Source organism: Oncorhynchus kisutch, linkage group LG20, assembly GCF_002021735.2.
Source record: "Oncorhynchus kisutch isolate 150728-3 linkage group LG20, Okis_V2, whole genome shotgun sequence".
Taxonomy (NCBI): domain Eukaryota; kingdom Metazoa; phylum Chordata; class Actinopteri; order Salmoniformes; family Salmonidae; genus Oncorhynchus; species Oncorhynchus kisutch.
The window spans coordinates 14,137,095-14,160,070 of record NC_034193.2 but is presented as its reverse complement, the minus strand read 5'-3'; the positions used below and the strand labels follow the sequence as shown (position 1 = coordinate 14,160,070).

Sequence of the window (22,976 nt, the reverse complement as noted above, 5' to 3'; positions counted from 1 at the left end):
CACAGTGTCCAAGGAAGGGCCAGAAGTATACAGAATGGTGTCGTCTGCGTAGAGGTGGATCAGGGAATCGCCCGCAGCAAGAGCAACATCATTCATATATACAGAGAAAAGAGTCGGCCCGAGAATTGAACCCTGTGGTAGCCCCATAGAGACTTCCAGAGGACCGGACAACATGCCCTCCGATTTGACACACTGAACTCTGTCTGCAAAGTAGTTGGTGAACCAGGCAAGGCAGTCATTAGAAAAACCGAGGCTACTGAGTCTGCCGATAAGAATATGGTGATTGACAGAGTCGAAGGCCTTGGCTAGGTCGATGAAGACGGCTGCACAGTACTGTCTTTTATCGATGGCGGTTATGATATAGTTTTGTACCTTGAGCATCGCTGAGGTGTACCCGTGACCGGCTTGGGAAACTGGATTGCACAGCAGAGAAGGTACGGTGGGATTCGAGATGGTCAGTGATCTGTTTGTTGACATGGCTTTCGAAGACCTTAGATAGGCAGGGCAGGATGGATATAGGTCTGTAACAGTTTGGTTCCAGGGTGTCTCCCCCTTTGAAGAGGGGGATGACCGCGGCAGCTTTCCAATCCTTGGGGATCTCAGATGATACGAAGGAGAGGATGAACAGGCTGGTAATAGGGGTTGCGACAATGGCGGCGGACAGTTTCAGAAATAGAGGGTTGTACCTGGTGGGTTCATTGATGATTTGTGTGAGATTGACGGCAATGTTCCAACATACATTGGAAAGCCTTCCCAGAAGAGTGGAGGCTGTTATAGCAGCAAACGGGGGACCAACTCCATATTAATGCCCATTATTTTGGAATGATATTTTCGACGAGCAGATGTCCAGATACTTTTGGTCATGTAGTGTATCATGGTTTTAGCAATTGTATTATATAGTCCGTTTGTTAAATGCTACAGGCTTTCAAGAATGGCAAAACATTTATTATGCATATTGTTCTCTAAAATCTAAATTAAAGAATGATTAATCTGTAATTATACATGGAATGATAACACTGCTGAAAGAAAAAGTGAGAAAATAAGAAAAAATGTCAATGTTATACCAGAATCTTGCTACACTGTAATGGGCAAGGCTGGAGTGCCAGCTAAATCTAATCACAGCAGATGAGTGTTGAAATGTTTCATACTGGGTACATTACTATATGTTAATCCTCAGCTGAATAGTTTTGCAATTTAGTCGACTAAAAAATAAGCTTGCATTATAACTTTAGTATAGAATGTGTCTTGATGGAACTTGTGACCTTCAGTTAAATCACAGAGAGAAGTTATTTAGCTACTTTTTTTAATGTTCTAATATTGAAAAACAGTTATTGAAATCCCTTGAACTTGCAGTGTATAGAACAGAGCGGTTTCTCAGAAGAACAAAGTGTTAGGGGTCCCCATGCAAAAAGAGATGATAAGCTATTCATGCTGATTTATTTCTTCACAAAAAGGCAGAACATTTGATTTTGTCATTGTCTGCGATGCCCTATCTGATTTAATTTGAGATTCACTCATTACTCAAGGAGCCCATCTGTGTCTGCTCTTCCTTGTTGCTTTACTGAAACTCTTCACTTCTGCCAAGCCTCTGGATAAGGCTGTGACAGTTACACAGCTGTAGTCACTGCTAAGCACACATGTTGCCAGGCAGCACTGTCATACACAAGTGACAATCACCGGTCATCAAACTGAGATTGCTTTTTACCAAATCACACATGTCCCACTGTGCCAGAGTCACATCTTGCTCTCTATTCAACCTTTAATCAGAATGGGTTTTTGATAAGGAGAGATTCAGAATTCATTTAGCACTCCCACGCATCTCTGCACAAACACAAGCCGTATGGACAGACACTGCAAACAGTTGATTACTGTGCCGTTGTCTGTAAGGAGGGCAGTAGTGCTGGGGGAAATGGGCAGGTTTATTAAGTACAGGTCCCAAAGGAGATCTCTTGCCTCTTTCTCTTCAACCTCAGGTTCCTTTCCCCAAGGTTACTGTGATGGTTTAGAGCCAGATGTTACAGGTAGAGAGCTAGGCAGATGTTGGTGTCCACCATCACCCACCACCATCCCCCCCCAGCCCTGCTTCCAGCTGAAATCTGATCGCCTGTTCAAAAACTGAAAAAAGAGACTAGGTAAAGGCAAATAATATACTTTGAAATACTGTGGTCTATTGCAAAACTGTCTTGAAAGGTAGCATTGCCAAATAAATATTTGATCTAGTTTGTGGAGAAGTCTTGAAGAAAAAGAAAAAAGCTCAGTGACAACTCTAACTCAAATTAAAACAAATTTAAAGTTGCAGCGCCCTGAATGACCCATCTGACAGTGTCTCACTGTGTGTTTTTGGGACTTCAGGGAAAACAAAGCTATCAGAAGTGGAATATGAATTCATAACTGGCTTTATTACATCATTGTGAGCACAGGGTTATCTTGACTCCTAGGACATTAACACACAATACCAGTGTTTAAGTGGTGCCGGCAGAGCAGAACTAATGCTTTGTGTCTGAGTGTCATCTCTCAGTTCTCCGTACCTCCGAAGGGCAGCAGCACCAATCTACCAGCTCAGCTAGGATTTGCTGGAACAGATCTCCCATCGTGAAACATCCTCCCCCATAGGATTGCAAAGAGAGGGTATATTGCTGAAAACTTTTGGTGTTCTATCACAAGACATGTAGTGGCCCTATTGGGTACTTCAGGTTATCACAGGTGTCTGTAATTATCTCTGGTTTCTGTGAAAAGTTGGAAGAGAGTTGCAGAGTTAATAAAAAAATAATACCATTGTTGATTAGATGCTTTTTTCATTAGTTTGGCTATTTTCTCTTGAACCATATGACCTATCCACTGGAAACTCATGTACAATATGGACACAGATAAAAAAAACAACATATATACTATATATCAGTCAATAAAAAATAGTTTTCAAGTATAAATTACTAGTTACAATAAATTGCCAAAATTACCAAAATTAATGTAGATTCCGTTAACCCTACTACCACGAGACAACATAATATTAATTCCCAAAGAATAAGTCCATATGATTTTTAAAGTGCCCACACTCTCGATTATGATATATTGAAGCCAGAGTACTTCTGAAGCTGGTCTTTTAAGGCAAATTGCTGGATGAGGTACTTGTGGGTAGTCATTCATAGCAAGGCGTCTGAGGTAAAATGCAGGGTAGTAAAATGCCTTATCTTCCCTCCAGCCTATACAAGAGTGCTGGTGTAGAGATAAGAACTGATTCTATTCACATGCCCTAAGGCGTGGAGATGCAGTACGGTGATTTCTGTCTCAAATTACTGGTTATGGGGCACTTCTCTCCAATATGGGCCTTCAAGCGCATTTCATTTCCAAACTGTTGACTGGATGCTCACAAATAGCTTTACTTATAAGAGGAAAGTGACATTTTTATGTATTTTTTTTGTGAAAGCAGTCTGTCAAAGCAAAACAGATGTTGAGCCACACTGCAGATTCTTATTCACATCAACTGTTTCATTTGCTAATTGTTCTCAATTTAGTGACTTTTTCTGCACTTTAGCTTCAGGAACAGAACGTTACTCTCTTTTCATTCAATTCACAGGTCCAAGGGCTTAATCAAGGAGGCCATTCTTGACAACGACTTCATGAAGAACCTTGAGCTTTCTCAGATCCAAGAGATCGTTGACTGCATGTACCCAGTTGAATATGCCACAGACAGCTGCATCATCAAAGAAGGGGATGTGGGCTCATTGGTGTATGTGATGGAAGGTAAGCATTGTGCAAAAAGTCAGCCATGTTAACTTCCCTTCGCCTTTTTGAACTTTCCAGTTCTAAAAAGTTCTTAGAGGAACCCCTCTGAAAAGGACATTGAGGAACACATTTGTAAAGGTTCAAACTAGAAACTTTTTGTGATGGGAGCGGTTACATTTTTAAACCTTTCTAATAATATATTGTAGAGGTGGCAGCCTATCAGATTGGAGGCGTGGCTTTCAGATAGTTACTTTTGGCCACCTGTTACAGTAAATGTCATTCCTGTTCATGTTAAGTTTGTATACTGTAAATTTACTAACAATGGGTCCTTGAGGAACTACAGGGGTTCCTCAAGTCACCACCAAGAGTGTACTGTATCTACTGTGGGACTTTCATGGTTAAGACCTTCTGTTCACATCCCTGTTATTCATCACCAGTTTAGTTAAGAACAGATCTGGAAACAATGACCTACAGTAAAGATGCATTTCCAGGAAGTGAATGAACGGTCCTCTGCTGGGCTGTAATTCACCAGTTTGTCCCCCTGTGAGAAATCAGCCATTAATGAAGGAATGGAGTGAATCCATCAAGGCCAGAGGGGATAGCGTAGCTAGCATTAGCCATGATTCATGTCAACTGTTTCAGGTTTGTTGCGACACAGTTTCGTAACCACTGAAATGTCATAATTTCTTATGTCATGTTCATTCAGCAGAGCCAGAGCAAAACATTTATAATGAAGTGGGATTTGTAAGGTGTGCACTTCACTGCTTTGTATGGGTTTTGACTGAAAGCTATTCTGAACGTGACGACCTCACGAGACAAAAAGTTGCCAGATCCCTCCTGCTAATTGGGCAACTTTTGCGATTTTTTTGTTGTCTGAATGAGGGAAAATGCTGTAGATTATGAGGACTCGATATAGTTTGAAAGATGAGACGTTGACGATTATCAATACAGCTGAACACCAATGAGTCCAACTGTGCACTTCACATTTCCAAATCATAAAACTCATGTCATATAAAGTGTCAACACTTATGATCATTATGTTTATGTACAGCTAAAAGATGACATAGCGTCATAGCCTGGGTTGTTCTGAACAGAATGAGCCTATGTTTGTCTACTGTGAATCAAATAATTGTGTGATGGCGGGGATGCAGGGTTGTGTTCCAAACAAAACAACTGCAAGTGTGCTTGCTGTAGTTCCTCATAGTTGAAGACTATAAAAGTGCATTGAAATGACTTAGGAACTGTGCACACTCTGGAGAAGTTAGTCCTCTCACTCAAACTCGTGTAAATGTTTTGTCTTATGTTGCACCTACCCCATGTCATGACCGACCACGAGAATCCAAATAGGTCAGATCAGGTTTGCAATGACTAACTTCAATCAGACCCCTTTTCACCCGTAGAGAGGGGAGGATAGAACTAGTGGGGATTAACAACTCACGTCCTGTTGTAAATCAATAGAGAAGATCCAGGCCTGTGCTCTTCAAATTCACCAAAGTAATGTGTTTTGTCTCAACATTCTTTTTCCCACTGAAACTCTAACACGTTCAAAAGCAAATACTGGAACAATATTTCTAATGTAGAACGTGGGGAATGGTTAGAGGCAATCTATAGGACACTAATGTAATTTTGTTTGTTATTTTGTGATGTCACTAAAATGTTATAAAGGAAATACTGCAACTCGGAAAGTATACCCACTACGTGGATGAAGTTTCCATACTATGGGTTGTGCATGTATTATGGGAAATTATGAAAGTGTTTTTGTTAAGAGAGGGATATGATTTGAGAAGCTATAAGAGATCATTATTTTCCATAACTTTGCACAGTGAGTAATCACCTCCCTGGAGTGAGGTCAAAACAGCCGGAACTGCCCCTTTCGAGCAAAAGGTTCAAACGATGCGTTAAGAAAAAACCCAAAGCAGACCAGAAATGTGTGAAGCTGCAGCTGCGCGTTTAAAATGGTTTGAACTTTGAATCTCAACATGCGCTGGAGACGATAAACTCACATCCCGGACAATCATTGGTACGATGAATAACAGTCTTTAGATGAACGTTAAAGTCAATTCACATTTACCAGGAATCTTCTTCTCATGTTACTAATGTAGCCAGAATATTTTCAGATTTTGTTATCAACAAATGCGGCGAAAAGTACAGTAAATGTAAAATGCACATAAAATCAACAGTGTAATGTTTGGATTCAGTCTTAAGCCAGGTGAACTGTTGTGTACTCACCTTTGGTCTAATCATTTCCCCATTATATCCAAACTGTTCCCTTTCAATTGCTACCATGGTTATGCATTTGATTTTCATATGTCTACTGTAAGAAACGTTTAAATTTAGACCTGTCCATAGAGGCCAATTCCCACAACTGTAAAGGGTTAAGGAGTCATAACCAGTATGTGGCTATTTTTGTTCCAAATTGCTTTTGTCCCAATATTAAATGGTTTTGTTGTTACATACCATTATGGGGAACTTTACTGAAAGATCCTGTTCTCAGAGGAACTGGGTGATTTTTTTTGGCACAGACATTGCTGTTGAAAAGAAGACTTAAAAAGCCTATTTACTCCAGTTTCTTCTTCCCAGCTCCTTTGTTTCCTATCTTGATACCACAAGGAGCACTCTGATAACATGCTTTATGTACTTGACAGAGAAAATCCTTCTCCAAGTCTACTGAATGCCAGGAGTGGTTCTTAGTCCCTCTGTTATTCTGTATAAGTATGCTTACTTACTTGGCTTAAGCTGTCATTGTGCCACACTCTGCCATTGATTACGAGTAATCAAGACAAATACCTTAATCTGAGCAAAGGCGCCCACTAGGGCCGAGCAGAGTTGAGCAGGGAGGGAAGCTGCCTTGATGCGGTTCAATGTGTCCCCGTCGATGGAGCCATGAGGGACCAGTGGATTTGCTAATGGGAAGAAAATTGATTCTTAGAGAAGTTATTCTCCCGTCTGATGGGATTCACCTTGAATGTGCTCCTCAGCGCTACTATACCTCCAACATCACGTCATTGGCACGCCTCCCAAGCCTGGTTCTCGACGAGGCTAACACAATGGTAACACCAGAGGAAAAGTTATCAGAAAAAAAGTGCATTTCTTGTGAAATGAAAATGATAAAAACTAATTTGAGGAATAATGAATTTATTTTGGGGGTTCATTGTAGGTCATTGACTTCTTTAGAGTGTATGGACAAACCCCATGAAGTAGACTTCCCTTTGAGCTACTTTCTCCAAGCACACCCAGCTGTGCCGTATTTATTTGTACACCTGTGTTGAACTATATTAATCCACAGGCAGAGCTTTTCAACGTTTGGACATTTTAACTTTTTTTTATCAGCAGGGCATCTTGCTCAGTGTGGCGTTGACTACGGGCACCAGACACAAAATGGGTCAGCTAAAATAAACAGAGCTTTTCAATTAGCAACAGATTCATAGCCTAACTGAGCCTTGTGGGCAAGGAAACAGACCACAGTATCTGTCTGTCCTCCGGCAGTTCCAAATTTGATTTGTCTTACTGCTTCTGTTCCTCCATTAAAATAACTGATAATAATAATAATAATAATAATGAATTCAACTTTTATGACAAAGCTTTTCATTACAAAGTGCTTTTAAGTGCTTAAAAAACATGTAATTCTGACAAACCTAAACATGTATAAGATCATGGCAGGCAGGGTAGTTTATTAAGGCTTTGAGCAGTCAGCATCAGGAGGAAGGCTAGAGTAGAGGCAGTTTGGAGATGAAATGGAGGAGGGTCACATCCAGGGGGGGTTCAGACTGGTCCAGAGCCTACAACACTAGAAATTCATTGGTCTCATTGACGTGTATAATGTCAAAACCCTATTTTGCTTTTGATAATTTATTAAATGTTCACTATGCAGAAATCACTCCTCCATTTCATGTTTGTTAAAATTCTAATTGTTTGCCTAATTTCAGTTTGTGACAAAACAAGCAATCATAGTGTAGACAATCATTTTCCCCCTCTATACCACTGTGAAATATATTTTCCATAACCAAAAAGATAGTATTTTCAGCTTTTTGAAGCTGATATATAAAACCGAATGTAAAAGACTAAAAAACTCAATTTAAAAATGAGAAGCGTAGAAATAGCGCACCTAGAACAGATCTACCACTTCTTAGACTTTCTTTCAACGAGAATCACAGATCTATATCACACATTTCTAAGAGAATTTTATCGGGTCGCCGAAAAGTTACATATTGCTGCTTTAAACTCATTAATGAGGTTCATGTTGTATAAATAAAGTGGGATTGAATGTTTTCCCTGAATACTAAATCTATCACATAGATCCTTGATTAATGATGTATTTACCATGAACACACGACACCTCTGACATGCGTCTCTATACACTGTGGATAGATCTTTCTAGACACGAAAATGATCAAGGTTTAGCAGACGGGGCCTCTCCATTAGACTCTATGGAACAGAGAAGAATAAGTAGTCTCACTGCAGCTGTCAATTAATAATGGCCTCGTCACTATTGCTGGACGTTAATTGGAAGAAATATCCTGGCTAATGCGCCTGCTCTCCCGAGAACAGCTATCTAGCGTTGGACACAAATAAATGACAAGGAAGTAGAAACCCATTGATATTCTAGCACAGCACAGCTAGCTAATGAAGTGTTCGCCTCACTGAAGAACAAAATGGAAATAGAGAACATTTTTGTGTGTGAGTGTTTGACACTTTGGGTTTTTCTGTGCCCCAGACAGGAATAAACATCCTCAGCCTTTTCCCAGTCTTTTTTTATTGGCCTGTTAAACCCACAGATGGACTCCAAATATAATGTGAGATGTAAACAGGAAGAAGAAATGACCCGAAAGAGATTCTGATGATGACAAGGCGCTATACTTGGGTGATTTTTAAATAGGATACCACCGTGAAAAACTCATCAATTCTGTTTTTGTAATGGGCACAGAATGTAGTGGATATTTGTTCTCTCAGCCAACAAGTTACACTTTACTGTCATAAACTAAATGCAGCCAAGCTGTCTCAACATGGATTTGGTTGCATAGCAACGTGCTGGATCCTCATCCTTTGGCAATGTTGTTTATTAACATCCACATTAATATGCAAAAGCCCAGCTGAACCGAGACCTGGAGTTTTATGCTACAGTATATCCAATGGACTGAGAGGGTTTGAAGTAAACAATTTAGGCTAATGTAATGGATGAATATACTGTATGTAAAGTATTTGCTATAAGAGAACTCAAGTCATAGCCTACTTGGACAGCAGCCAGGCGATGTCATTTTCTATACTGAGGAAAACACACACCTGAATTTGTCAGGTGCAATGCACTTCTGCTCCAATGCAAATGATTAATTAAAAGTTACAACCAACAATGTTTTGGCAGCTAGCTGATAAAGATGCACTGCGTGAGAAATGAAGAGTTTATTTCCAAAACCCTATTTTTATTGCTTGTGGGTATATTCATGTGCGTGTAAAATATGACTGTTCTCAGATTTTAATTAATAGATTTTAGATGTGTATGATTATTATTTATTTTTTAGCAAAACGCCATTATATATTATATATATAACCATTGTTTAGCAGGAATGGAAGCTATATTTGACTGTGTTATGTGGTTGTCTCACCTAGCTATCTTAAGATGAATGCACTTACTGTATGTCGCTCTGGATAAGAGCATCTGCTAAGTGACAAAGTCAAGATCTCATATTACTGTATTGAATTATTATTATTATTTTTTAATATTGATGTCAAAAATGTATAATTTATACACAGTGTACTAAACATTAAGGACACCTGCTCTTTCCATTACATAGACTGACCAGGTGAATCCAGGTGAACGCTATGTTCCCTGTTAAATCCACTTCAATCAGTGTAGATGAAGGTGTGGAGACGGGTTAAAGAAGGATTTTTGTTAAAGCAAGGCCCCTGAACACTTGTGTATTTTCTGCACTATGCAATGATATGGGCAGCGACCATGTAACTCTTTTACAACATACAGAAGTGCGTTGGTTATCAAGAGGCGAAGTATTGACACATTATTTTTAATTGAGAGACGAGCTTAAAGTTTTCTTTACTGACCATAATTTTCACTTGTCTGACTGCTTGCATGATGACGAGTTTCTCACACAACTGGCCTATCTGGGTGATGTTTTTTCTTGACTGAATGATTTGAATCTAGGATTACAGGGACTCTCTGCAACTATATTCAATGTGCGGGACAAAATTGAGGCTATGTTTAAGAAGTTGGAGCTCTTCTCTGTCTGCATTAACAAGGACAACACACAGGTCTTTCCAACATTGTATGATTTTTCTATGCAAATGAACTCAATGTTCAATGTCAAATCAGCCTCACTTACCGATATTTGAACAAGAGAGCCTCATCGAAATTGCAACAAGCGGTTCTGTGAAAATTGGGGGAAAAAGTGTTTTTTTGGGGTGAATTTTACCCCCCTTTCTCCCCTATTTCGTGGTATCCAATTGTTTTAGTAGCTACTATCTTGTCTCATCGCTACAACTCCCGTACAGGCTCGGGAGAGATGAAGGTTGAAAGTCATGCGTCCTCCGATACACAACCCAACCAAGCCACACTGCTTCTTAACACAGCGCGCATCCAACCCGGAAGCCAGCCGCACCAATGTGTTGGAGGAAACACCGTGCACCTGGTAACCTTGGTTAGAGTGCACTGCGCCCGGCCCGCCACAGGAGTCGCTGCCTTGATGAGACAAGGATATCCCTACCGGCCAAGCCCTCCCTAACCCGGACGATGCTAGGCCAATTGTGCGTCGCCCCACAGACCTCCCGGTCGCGGCCGGTTGCGACAGAGCCTGGGCGCGAACCCAAAGTCTCTGGTGGCACAGCTGGCGCTGCAGTACAGCGCCCTTAACCACTGCGCCACCCGGGAGGCTGAAAATGTAATTTAATCAGAAGCCACTGACAGATTTCTGGATTGGGCTGCGCTCAAAGTTTTCTGCCTTGACAAACCGCGCTGTTAAGACACTGATGCTCGGCCCTCACTATCATGACAACTAAATACAGGCACAGACTGTGTCTGGAAAATGATTGAAGACTGAGATGCTCTCCAATACAACATTGCTGTAACGGCTCTCGTTTGTAGAAGGAAGACTAGACCAAGGCGCAGCGTGGTAGGAGTACATCGTCTTTTTATTGATGACACCAAAACGTAATAACAAAGACAAAAAAACGAAAGCGCACAGTTCTGTAAGGCTAAGAAACTAAACAGAAAACAAGATCCCACAAAACCCAAAAGTAAAATGACAATGTACAGCGGGGAGTATTTGATTCACTGACAATTTTGCAGGTTTTCCTACTTACAAAGCATGTAGAGGTCTGTAATTTTTTAAATCATAGGTACACTTCAACTGTGAGAGACGAAATATTTTTAAAATCACATTGTATGATTTTTAAGTAATTAATTTGCATTTTATTGCATGACATAAGTATTTAATACATCAGAAAAGCAGAACTTAATATTTGGTACAGAAACCTTTGTTTGCAATTACAGAGATCATACGTTTCCTGTAGTTCATGACCAGGTTTGCACACACTGCAGCAGGGATTTGGGGTTTCTGTACAGCACTTTGAAATATCAGTTGATGTACGAAGGGCTATATAAATACATTTGATTTGATTTACCTATGATAAAAATTACAGACCTCTACATGCTTTGTAAGTAGGAACACCTGCAAAATCGGCAGTGTATCAAATACTTGTTCTCCCCACTGTATATATGAACCCCAGTCAGAGACAACGATAGACAGCTGCCTCTGATTGGAAACCACACTCGGCCAAAAACAAAGAAATAGAAAACGTAGACTTTCCCACCCTGACCTAACCAAACATAGAGAATAATAAGGATCTCTAAGGTCAGGGCGTGACAATTGTGGAGTTATGTGCATCCTTTCAAGCACACCCTTCTCATTAACCTGTGATGAGTTATTCACAATTTTTGATGAACAAATACATTTTTTTGTTCGATGTTTAAATAAAGAGCAAATCTATTGATTAGTATTGTATTATATTTTGTGCCCTGGTCCTATAAAATCTCTTTGTCACTTCCCACGAGCCGGGTTGTGACAAAAACTCACACTCATTCTTATGTAATAAATGTATTGTGTAGTGTGTGTGTGGTAGGCTTACAATGATTGCAAAAACATATTTGAGAGTGCGCTGACCCTGGTGCTAGAGGGGGTACGCAGATGGTGGTTGAAAGTTTGAAAGGGTACGGGACTATACAAAGTTTGGGAACCACTGGTCTATACCCATTCAGCATCATTTACACCCTCTTAAGCCTTAGCCCCTAGCTAACACGATGCTTTAACTTAAAATGAAAATGATTTTATGACTAAATTACAAACGTATATAATATCTGAAAATGTAGCTAGCTAGACTCTCTTACCCATATACATGGTTGGACGCTTCTCCCTCTCTGTCACAGATGCCATGGCTGCCCTTAGTTTGAAGATGTAATCCAGAAACAGGTGTTTTATTCAACAACAGCCTTCTGTTTGTTCTTTTTCCGACTCTGAATATTTGCAATCAAACACCAGAATTTCTCCATCTATTTAGCCATCACACTCTAATTCCACGGGGCATTCCACTGATTTCAAAACTTGGTCCTCCAGAAAGTGGAGATCAGCACTTTTGCAGTTCTACTATGTGATCTCTTTCCAAAAAGCTACGATAGAAAGGATTACTTACACATACTGACCAGCTCATGTTATAGACAGAAGGGTGCTACATGGCAGAACAATCTGAACTCATCTCTCGGCATGTCCAGCCCAGCCATTATATTATCTTAGCCAATCATTTCTACCGGGAAGGTAACTGACTTTTTCCATGGCTAAACCAACAAGTCTTGTAATTTAACTATTTTATTTGCATTTACATATGGTATCCAAATTTGTTATTATGGCACATGAAAGTTCACATGTTCCAGAAGGCATTGCTGCCCAAAAATGCATTTTGATTAATAAAATGTTTAAGTCACAATTTTGTTGTTGTCTCTGCAATGAAACCAAGTGATAGATTTGAAACAAATACATGTCTGTCATTGAACAACCCCATGCCATGATTAGATAGTGAAAAACCACAGCAGTCTCTTTCATAATTTCTTTAAACAATTAAAGCTAATTTACCAACATTTCTGGATAGCGTTTTGGAATGAAACTCTTCAACTGCAGTTTGTCAGCTTGTCATCTGACAAAAGCAGCTTGCTACCCTTCATAAATAATTGGCATTGGAGCAGACGTGTGAGACTTGCAATGCAATGTAAGCCGAAGAGAAATATATTTTGTCACTCTACCCCTTCACTAGCTTACCCTCCACTCTGCCTCTTCACTACCTTAGCCTCCACTCTACCCCTTCACTACCTTACCCTCCACTCTACCCTCCACTCTACCCCTTCACTAGCCTTCCCTCCACTCTGCCTCTTCACTACATTGGCCTCCACTCTACCCCTTCACTACTTTAGCTTCCACTCTACCCTCCACTCTACCCCTTTACTATCTTAACATCCACTCTACCCCTTCACTACTTTAGCATTCATTCTACCCCTTCACTAGCTTACCCTCCACTCGGCCTCTTCACTACCTTACCCTCCACTCTACCCCTTTACTACCTTAGCTCCACTCTACCCGTTCACTACCCTAGCCTCCACTCTACCCTCCACTCTACCCCTTTACTATCTTAACATCCACTCTACCCCTTCATTACTTTAGCCTCCACTCTACCCCTTCACTACCTTAGCCTCCACTCTACCCCTTCGCTACCTTAGCCTCCACTCTGCCTCTTCAATACCTTACCCTCCACTCTACCCCTTCCCTACCTTAACCTCCACTCTACCCCTCCACTACCTTAGCCTCCACTCTACCCCTTCGCTACCTTAGCCTCCACTCTACTCCTTCACTACCCTAGCCTAAACTCTACCCTCCACTCTACCCCTATCTTAGCCTCCACTCTACCCCTTCACTATCTTAACATCCACTCTACCCCTTCATTACTTTAGCCTCCACTCTACCCCTTCACTACCTTAGCCTCCACTCTACCCCTTCACTACCTTAGCCTCCACTCTGCCACTTCAATACCTTACCCTCCACTCTACCACTTCACTACCTTAGCCTCCACTCTACCCCTTCACTACCTTAGCCTCCACTCTACCCCTTCACTACCTTAGTCTCCACTCTACCCCTTCACTAACTTAGTCTCCACTCTACCCCTTCACTAACTTAGTCTCCACTCTACCCCTTCACTAACTTAGCCTCCACTCTACCCCTTCACTAACTTAGCCCCCACTCTACCCCTTCGCTACCTTACTCTCCACTCTACCCTCCGCCCTACCCCTTCACTACCTTACCCTCCATTCTACCTCTTCACTACCTTAGCCTCCACTCTACCCCTTCCCTACCTTAACCTCCACTCTACCCCTCCACTACCTTAGCCTCCACTCTACCCCTTCGCTACCTTAGCCTCCACTCTACACCTTCATTACCCTAGCCTAAACTCTACCCTCCACTCTACCCCTTCACTACCTTAGCCTCCACTCTACCCCTTCACTATCTTAACATCCACTCTACTCCTTCATTACTTTACCCTCCACTCTACCCTCTACTCTACCCCTTCACTACTTTAGCATTCACTCTACCCCTTCACTACCTTAGCCTTCACTCTGCCTCTTCACTACCTTAGCCTCCATTCTACCGCTTCACTACCTTAGCCTCCACTCTACCCCTTCACTACCTTAGCCTCCACTCTACCCCTTCACTACCTTAGCCTCCACTCTACCCCTTCACTACCTTAGCCTCCACTCTAACCCTTCACTACCTTAGCCTCCACTCTACCCCTTCACTACCTTACCCTCCCCTCTTCCCCTTCATTACCTTTGCCCCCACTCTACCCCTTCACTACCTTATCCTCCCCTCTTCCCCTTCACTACCTTAGCCCCCACTCTACCCCTTCACTACCTTAGCCCCCACTCTACCCCTTCGCTACCTTAGCCTCCACTCTATCCCGTTACTACCTTCACCCCCCTTGTCCCTTCTAACTTCCTCTCCTCTCCAGTCTTCATTATATGCTTTTTATGACTGTCAAATAAGGATCATGCTGGGTTCCTTGTCTTAGATGTCTGTCCTTTGTCTCGTTTCCTGAAGTAGGGAGCAGATCCTGTAGGTGGACTTTTCAGAATGATGATGGCTTGATCAATGTGTGTTGAATCCCAAAAAGGGGCCTGTCACAAAAGCATGACGTTGGGAGCACCGTCATATTAGCAACAGGTGATATACATAGCAAAGGGAACATCCATCTTACTTGATCAGCTTCACATAGACAACATGGGACCTTGAATTACTTAGAAAGATGCTATGGATGAAAACACCCTGATTCCCTGGCCTGTAATACAGTGAATGGAATTTTTCAATGGAGGCAAAACCCACTTGATATCTACTCTTTTAAATGAACAGTTACACTCTTAAGGATTACATCCTTGCCTAAGTGGCAAATAGAGACATATAAATGTGAACGTTGCGTTATAACACGCCTCACACTGTACCAATGCATACAAGATAGAATACATTTTATTCTATGTGCAAATTAACCCTGGACGAGAAAAAAAGACTGCACGTGTTACGTACACAGATGTGAACAGCTCAGTTAATGAATATACGCCCGTCATCGTCTCAGCTGGCATGGAAATGACTCTTTCATTTAGACACTCAAGTGTTTATTGAATGTTGTTCCTGTTACGTTGGTTCTACAATTTGAACATTTAGATTGCCACGTTATTCAATTTTCCATCTTAGTCTTTACTCAAGGCTCTCAATACGTGAAATAGTGTTAGAGTACAGACAACCTGCAGAGCTGGCGGAAAGCTGATGTAGACATTTGAAGGAAGGAGAACGTCTCTACAGGGACTTTCTCTGGATGAGTAACTGTAAACAGAAGCTGTGGGGTGAATATGTAGCTGAGTGCTAAGAATAACTATGAGAATGCAGAAATGTATGGGAGAGTGAGCAGAGATTATAATGCATATTATACAGTATTAGTCAATCCATATTCTCCATTTAGAAAAATAAATACGAAAATATTTGTCCTATAAAGCACCCAATATTCAGCTGAACAAATCTCTCCCCACACTTCCCTAGTTAAATAAAGGATAAATAAAAAATACAATTGTATAAGAAAAAGTAAGTATGCAAAACAAACAAGTTAATTGTGTAAGGATATGAATATATTGTTCCTTCATAACACCTGCTCTCTCAGGTGTACAAGCTGACCAACTAAACCATGCCAAGACCGTACAACTAGCTAGCAAATTCTAATGTATCCTGCAATAGAAATGTGTTATCATGGGACGGCAAATACTGTACACTATAGCTAGTGTAACCCAATGGATTTCAGTTTAATGGTCATCAAAATATCAAGGTCTGGATCTATAGGCACAGTGAGTGTCTTGACTCACCTGGGAACAGGATAGAAAGAGTTCAAAATAGAAACTAGATGGAGAATGCTGCTGTCAAACAGGAACACGACAAGGCCTGGCAGTGGCTGATAAAAGGTAGTGTACAAATGTAACATGGAATGAGAACTTACCTAGGGCCTCAAATACCACTGAGATTGGTCTCACTATTCCTTCTCTAATATTCTGATAGGTGGTTAGCTAGAAGGGATTATGAAAGGGACAGTTTGTTTTTTAAATATTGAAATATGATACACTTGTGTATTCCACATGCCTGCATTATGATCGAATGGGATCATGTTCTATACCAAGTTGCCACATCCAATGTTAATTGGGTCCATTTCAATGAAAGCACCTCAGATGTTTCACTCTGAGCCCTGTTTTAAACGTAAATATTATTTAAACAATCTGGGCTGTGTTTTGTTTCTGGTGATTGTAAGTGTAGGAGCGTTGGAATGCTAGCTGTTTAACCCCCCTTTGGATCCTAGCCAGCCTGCTGCTAGCTCCTGTAAGCTCTGAGGCGTCATCTTAATTGGCATGTCCACAGTGTCTGGCCCATTATTCCACACTCAAGTGTCAATTAAGTGGACCTGGCCAACTGCAGGCAGCAGCGCTCATGTAGAGATTGAGTCCAAATACATAGATGGTTACGACCATCCTGATTGGGAGACGTGCCCAGACAGTTTAAGACGTTCTCATTAATGCTATGTTTCAAAACCACGGTTACATACACGCAATAATGCAATTCATGTGAATAGTCAGATTCATATAATAGATTGAATTAAAATGTTTACACGCTTCATAAGAAGAACGATTTCCCAGATAATCCTGTTTACATGGACACATCTGAAATCAGGCTACCTGATGGGACTTTGATGATACATGCAGAAAATCAGCACTCAAAATAAACATCACATTTTATTGGTCACATACACATGGTTAGCAGATGTTAATGCGAGTGTAGCGAGATGCTTGTTCTTCTAGTTCTGACAGTGCAGTAATATCTAACAAGACATCTAACAATTCCCAACAACAACCAATACACATGAATCTAAAGGGGTGAATGAGAGTACGTGCATGTAAATATATGGATGAGCGACGGCCGAGCGGCATAGGCAAGGTGCAAAAGATGGTATAAAATACAGTATACAGTTGAAGTCGGAAGTTAATATACACTTATGTTGGAGTCATTAAACTCGTTTTTCAACCACTCCACACATTTCTTGTTCACAAACTATAGTTTTGACAAGTCGGTTTGGACATCTACTTTGTGCATGACACAAGCCATTTTTCCAACAATTGCTTACAGACAGATCATTTAATGTATAATTCACTGTATCACAATTCCAGTGGGTCAGAAGTTTACATACACTAAGATGACTGTGCCTTTAAACAGCTTGGAAAATTCCAGAAAATGATGTCATGGCTTTAGAAGCTCCTGATAGACATAATTTATGTCAATTGGAGGTGTACCTGTGGATGTATTTCAAGGCCTACCTTCAAACTCAGTGCCCTTTGCTTGACATCATGGGAAAATCAAAAGAAATCAGCGAAGATCTCAGAAAATATTGTAGACCTCCAGAAGTCTGGTTCACCCTTGAGAGCAATTTCCAAATGCCTGAAGGTACCACGTTCATGCAAGTATAAACACCATTGGACCACGCAGCCGTCATACCGCTCAGGAAGGAGACCCGTTCTGTCTCCTAGACATTAACGTACCTTGGTGCAAAGTGCAAATCAAACCCAGAACAATAGCAAAGGACCTTGTGAAGATGCTGGAGGAAACAGGTACAAAAGTATCTATATCCACAGTAAAACGAGTCCTATATCCCCATAACCTGAAAGGCCGCTCAGCAAGGAAGAAGCCACTGCTCCAAACCCGCCAGAAAAAAGCAAGACTAAGGTTTGCAACTGTACATGGGGACAAAGATTGTACTTTTTGGAGAAATGTCCTCTGGTCTGATGAAACAAAAATAGAACTGTTTGGCAATAATGACCATCGTTATGTTTGGAGGAAAAACGGGGAAGCTTGCAAGCCAAAGAACACCATCCCAACTATGAAGCACAGGGGTGGCAGCATCATGTTGTGGTGGGTGCTTTGCTCCAGGAGGGACTGGTGCACTTCACAAAATAGATGGCATCATGAGGCAGGAAAATGATGTGGATATATTGAAGCGACATCTCAAGACATCAGTCAGGAAGGTAAAGCTTGGTCACAATTGGGTCTTCCAAATAGACAATGACACCAAGCATGCTTCTAATGTTGTGGCAAAATGGCTTAAGGACAACAAAGTCAAGGTATTGGAGTGGCCATCACAAAGCCCTCAAGAGCATTTGTGGGCAGAACTGAAAAAGCTTGTGTGAGCGAGGAGGCCAACAAACCTGACTCAGTTACATCTGCTCTGTGAGGAGAAATGGGCCAAAATTCACCCAATGTATTGTGGGAAGCTTGTGGAAGGTTACCTGAAACGTTTGACCCAAGTTAAACAATTTAAAGGCAATGCTACCAAATTCTAATTCAGTGGATGTAAACTTCTGACCCACTGGGAATGTGATGAAAGAAATAAAAGCTGAAATAAATAAATCATTATCTCTACTATTATTCTGACATTTCACATTCTTAAAATCAAGTGGTGATCCTAACTGACCTAAGACAGGGAATTTTTACTAGGATTAAATGTCAGGAATTGTGAAAAACAGAGTTTAAATGTATTTGGCTAAGGTGTATGTAAACTTCCGACTTCAACTGTACATATGATATGAGTAATGTAAGATATTAACATTATTAAAGTGGCATTATTTAAAGTGACTAGTGATTAATTTATTAAAGTTGCCAGTGATTTGGTCTCAATGTAGGCAGCAGCCTCTCTGAGTTAGTGATAGCTGCTTAGCAGTTTGATGGCCTTGAGATAAACAGCTTCTATCATTCCCTCAGTACCAGCTTTGATACACCAGGTCCATTCTACCACAGCGACCATGTTATTTGTTTAAACAATTTGATTCTGAGTTAGGACATATAAAGTTTGTCAGTTAAAACTGTTTCTAAGATGCATACTTTCAGTTTTTCCGAACCCACGTATTTCACGCAAAGAAGGAAGCTCGCGCTGCTTGTGCTAGACCAAATACAGCGCTGTAACTAAGGCATTTACATGTCCTAATAATTAGAAAGATTGAAGGAAGCTCGCGCTGCTTGTGCTAGACCAAATACAGCGCTGTAACTAAGGCATTTACATGTCCTAATAATTAGAAAGATTGATAAAACAGGTGTTTTAACTGGCGTATGTTTCGATTATGACCTTACACCGATTTAAGATAAGCAGAGTAGTGTTTACATGACTAATGCCATACTCAGCTTACTCAGCCATATCAGTTTAACATCAAATTATTAGTGTGCATGTAAATATACTTCTCCATTCAGATTTCTGAAACCCAGGTAATGTATTGAGGTCCATGCTAAGTATCCTATGCTTGGACCTTTGGGTGGAAAACCACATTGGAAGACATTGGAGGAAAGTATTTCAAAAATAGCATGCCAGGAAGAACAGAGAGAGAGAAAGTATAGTGTCTGGAAAGATAATGGTAGCTAATGCCAAGGCATTCATCAACAAAGTTGCTTTGCATCGTCCATTTGTCATTTAGCCAAGTTCAAGACAATATTTGTCTTTTAGTCTTAATCGTGTGTAATTAATCTGCAAACACTTCTGCTGAAATAAAGAGATTCAAGAATCTAAATAGTCTTCAGTAGCATTAAATCTTTTGCCTTGGCATCCCACAGCAGACTGAGAAGTAGATAAAAAAGCTTTTAGTGTAATTCCGCTGCCACATCCAACTTTTTCCTTATGTAGGAGCTCTCTAATGATCATCTGCACCACTTTATCATATATTTATCTCCATTATACTATTGTGCTGGCACTGGCTTCGCAATTAACACACGCTGTTCCAATTTGTCTGACCCAAAGAGCTGAATCGTTATCAACAATAACAGATGAAGCAGATGTGTTTTCTCTTACACAGTAAATCAAGGATAGTTGAAATCACAGTGTTAACATTTTGGGGGGGTTAAATTGACTACTGGGAGTTATCTTAAACCTCAAGAGAATGAATGTGTACTCTCAACTCAGAATATGATGGGAGTATAATTTATTCACTGTAAAAATAAAGATGTTGATTCAACATACAATAGGATTGTAAGCTTGAGTAACAAAAATGTTGTTGAGCAAACCCGCAACAAAAAGTTTGCGTGAATATTTTGTTGAGCATACTCACAATCCTATTGCAGCTGGTTGCCTTACAATTGTACGTTGAATTTAAATTTGTATAGATTTTTTTACAGCAGTGTCATATAAGATTTACAAGTCTGTTTGACAGATACAAAAGGAGTTAATCAGTAGTCATACAGTTACATAAATGAGTAATTACAGATAATGATCCTAGCCTGCAGGATATGATTTGTGTTTTTAATTATATATTTTTTGTAATCTACTTTTCTCTGGCAGGTGTTAAATGACTGAACGCCATGTTGTATGTTGAAACTGAGGCCACAGTCATCAGTTATCAGTAGATAAGTAATGACCTCACGTCTGTCTTCAATTATGCTTTTCTCCTTCTAGGCACCATATGTAAATGAATGCTGAATTAAATGTACAGTATTTGCAGCTGTTACTATTCAGTTGTTGATACACTTAACATGTTGCTGGCTGTGACTGAGACATGCTTACAAAGAGCCCATTGAGAGAGAAAGAGACAGCTACAGTACTGTTTGTTACGAAGATCTTGTACGTACGTATACAGTGCATTCAGAAAGTATTCAGACCCCTTGACTTTTTCCACATTTTGTGATGTTACAGCCTTATTCTAAAATGGATTAAATAAATAAAACATCCTCATCAATCTACACACAATACCCCATAATGACCAAGTGAAAACAGGTTTAGCCATAGCACTGACATGAAATCAGTCAAAACACCTCAACAAGACATAGTATCAAGAACAAGATAAAACTTGCTAAAATTAGCCACCTACGATTTCCCACATGGCAGCTTCTTGTCATTCTTGCTAGCTATCTGACCATTCAGAATCCGAACAAAGCACGACTTTCGGCCACATCGATGCGCGCTCATCATTTTTGTGAGGTTGTCAGCCAACTTGTCTATTGATGTGATTGGGAAACGTACCCAGGCGGGTTAAGACTTTCTAATGAATGCAATATTTCAAAACACTGTCCACTTAGACTTCTGAAACCCAGGTCATGTATTGAGGTCCACGTTGAGTATCCTAAACGTTCACCTTCGGGTAGAAAACCACATTGGAGGACAGTATTTAAACAGTAGCATGCCTGGAAGAACAGAGAGAGAGAAAGTATAGTGTCTGGGAAGATAATGGTAGCTAGTGCCAAGGCATTCATCAACAAATTTGCTTTGCATCGTCCATTTTTCATTTAGACAAGTTCAAGACAATATTTGTTTTTCAGTCTTAATCGTGTGTAATTAATCTGCAAACACTCCATAGCTTCATGTATTGTTTTTTATTGTTTTGTGCGTTTCACGAATAAAAAGATGTGGAACCCATACCACGCTGCGCCTTGGTCCGAATTTTATTTTGACGATCGTGACAGAAGATCCCACCCCACCAGGAGCAAGCAGCGTGCCCAGGAGGAGAAGGTATCCTGGACTTGGGAGGTGATCTTGGATGGGAAGGGATCCTGGACTTGGGAGGAAATCCTGGCTGGACAGGACCGCCTTCCTTGGCGGCAGACGCAAGGAGAGAAGAGAGGACAGCGCCGACGCCAGGGTTCGCGACCTCAACGGAAGCCCAAATGTCACTCCCAAACATTTTTGGGGGGTTGGCACATGGGGTGGTCGGCGGAGCCGAGAAGGGAACCAGGGACCACATGGGAGGAGATGGAGAGGTGGTCGGTCGACCCAAGGATAGTACCAGAGCCCGCCTGGGATTAGTTGGAACAGTGTGAGGAGAGATACCGGAGAATGGAGTTGGCTAGGAGTATGCGGCACCGCAGGCGTTTGGAGGAATGTGTCATCAGTCCGGTGAAACCTGGGCCGGCTCCACATCTCTGGCCTCCAGTGCACCTCCCCAGTCACTTGCCCTGAAGTGTGTGTCTTCCTCTGTACCGGTGCCCGGTCCAGGCACGACTTCCAGTCCCACTCCATGGCAGGAGCCTTCCTCCACGCCGATGTCCAGTCCAGGCACGGTGTCCAGTCCCGCTCAAAGGCCGGAGCCTTCCTCCGAGCCGAGGCCCGGGCATGGCGTTCTACCCGGCTCCAAGGCCGGACCCGTGGTCTGGGCGGGGGCAAAGTCCCGCACCAGAGCCGCCACCGATGCTGGATCCGCGGGATGAGTGGGTTCTTTGTCCCGCACCAGAGCCGCCACTGACGCTAGATGCCCACCCAGACCGCACCTTTTGGGGTGGTACTGTCACACCCTGACCATAGAGAGCCTTTTTGTTCTCTATTTTGGTTAGGTCGAGGTGTGACTAGTGTGGGTAATCTAGGTTGTTTTATTTCTATGTTGGCCTGGTATGGTTCCCAATCAGAGGCAGCTGTTTAGCGTTGTCTCTGATTGGGAATCATATTTAGGCAGCCATTTCCCCACAGTTTTTTTGTGGGATCTTGTTCATGTGTAGTTGCCTGTGAGCACTCCATAGCTTCACGTATCATTTTTTATTGTTTTGTGCGTTTCACAAATAAAAAGATGTGGAACCTATACCACGCTGCGCCTTGGTCCGAATGTTATTTAGACGATCGTGACAGAAATAACGAGATTAAAGAATCTAAATAGTCTTCAGTAGCAT

The 22,976-nt window shown here is 41.3% G+C and overlaps 1 protein-coding gene across 4 annotated transcripts in view; it reads left to right on the top strand.

Annotated features, from left to right (window-relative positions):
- The window catches only part of LOC109865573 (cGMP-dependent protein kinase 1), a 180,668-nt gene that overhangs the window by 20,137 nt on the left and 137,555 nt on the right, over positions 1-22,976 (top strand). For all 4 annotated transcript variants that reach the window (XM_031799692.1, XM_020453859.2, XM_031799693.1 and 1 more), the window contains exon 2: positions 3,575-3,741. In XM_031799692.1, coding sequence (XP_031655552.1) covers positions 3,575-3,741 — 167 coding nt within the window. The remainder of the gene's footprint in view (positions 1-3,574; positions 3,742-22,976) is intronic.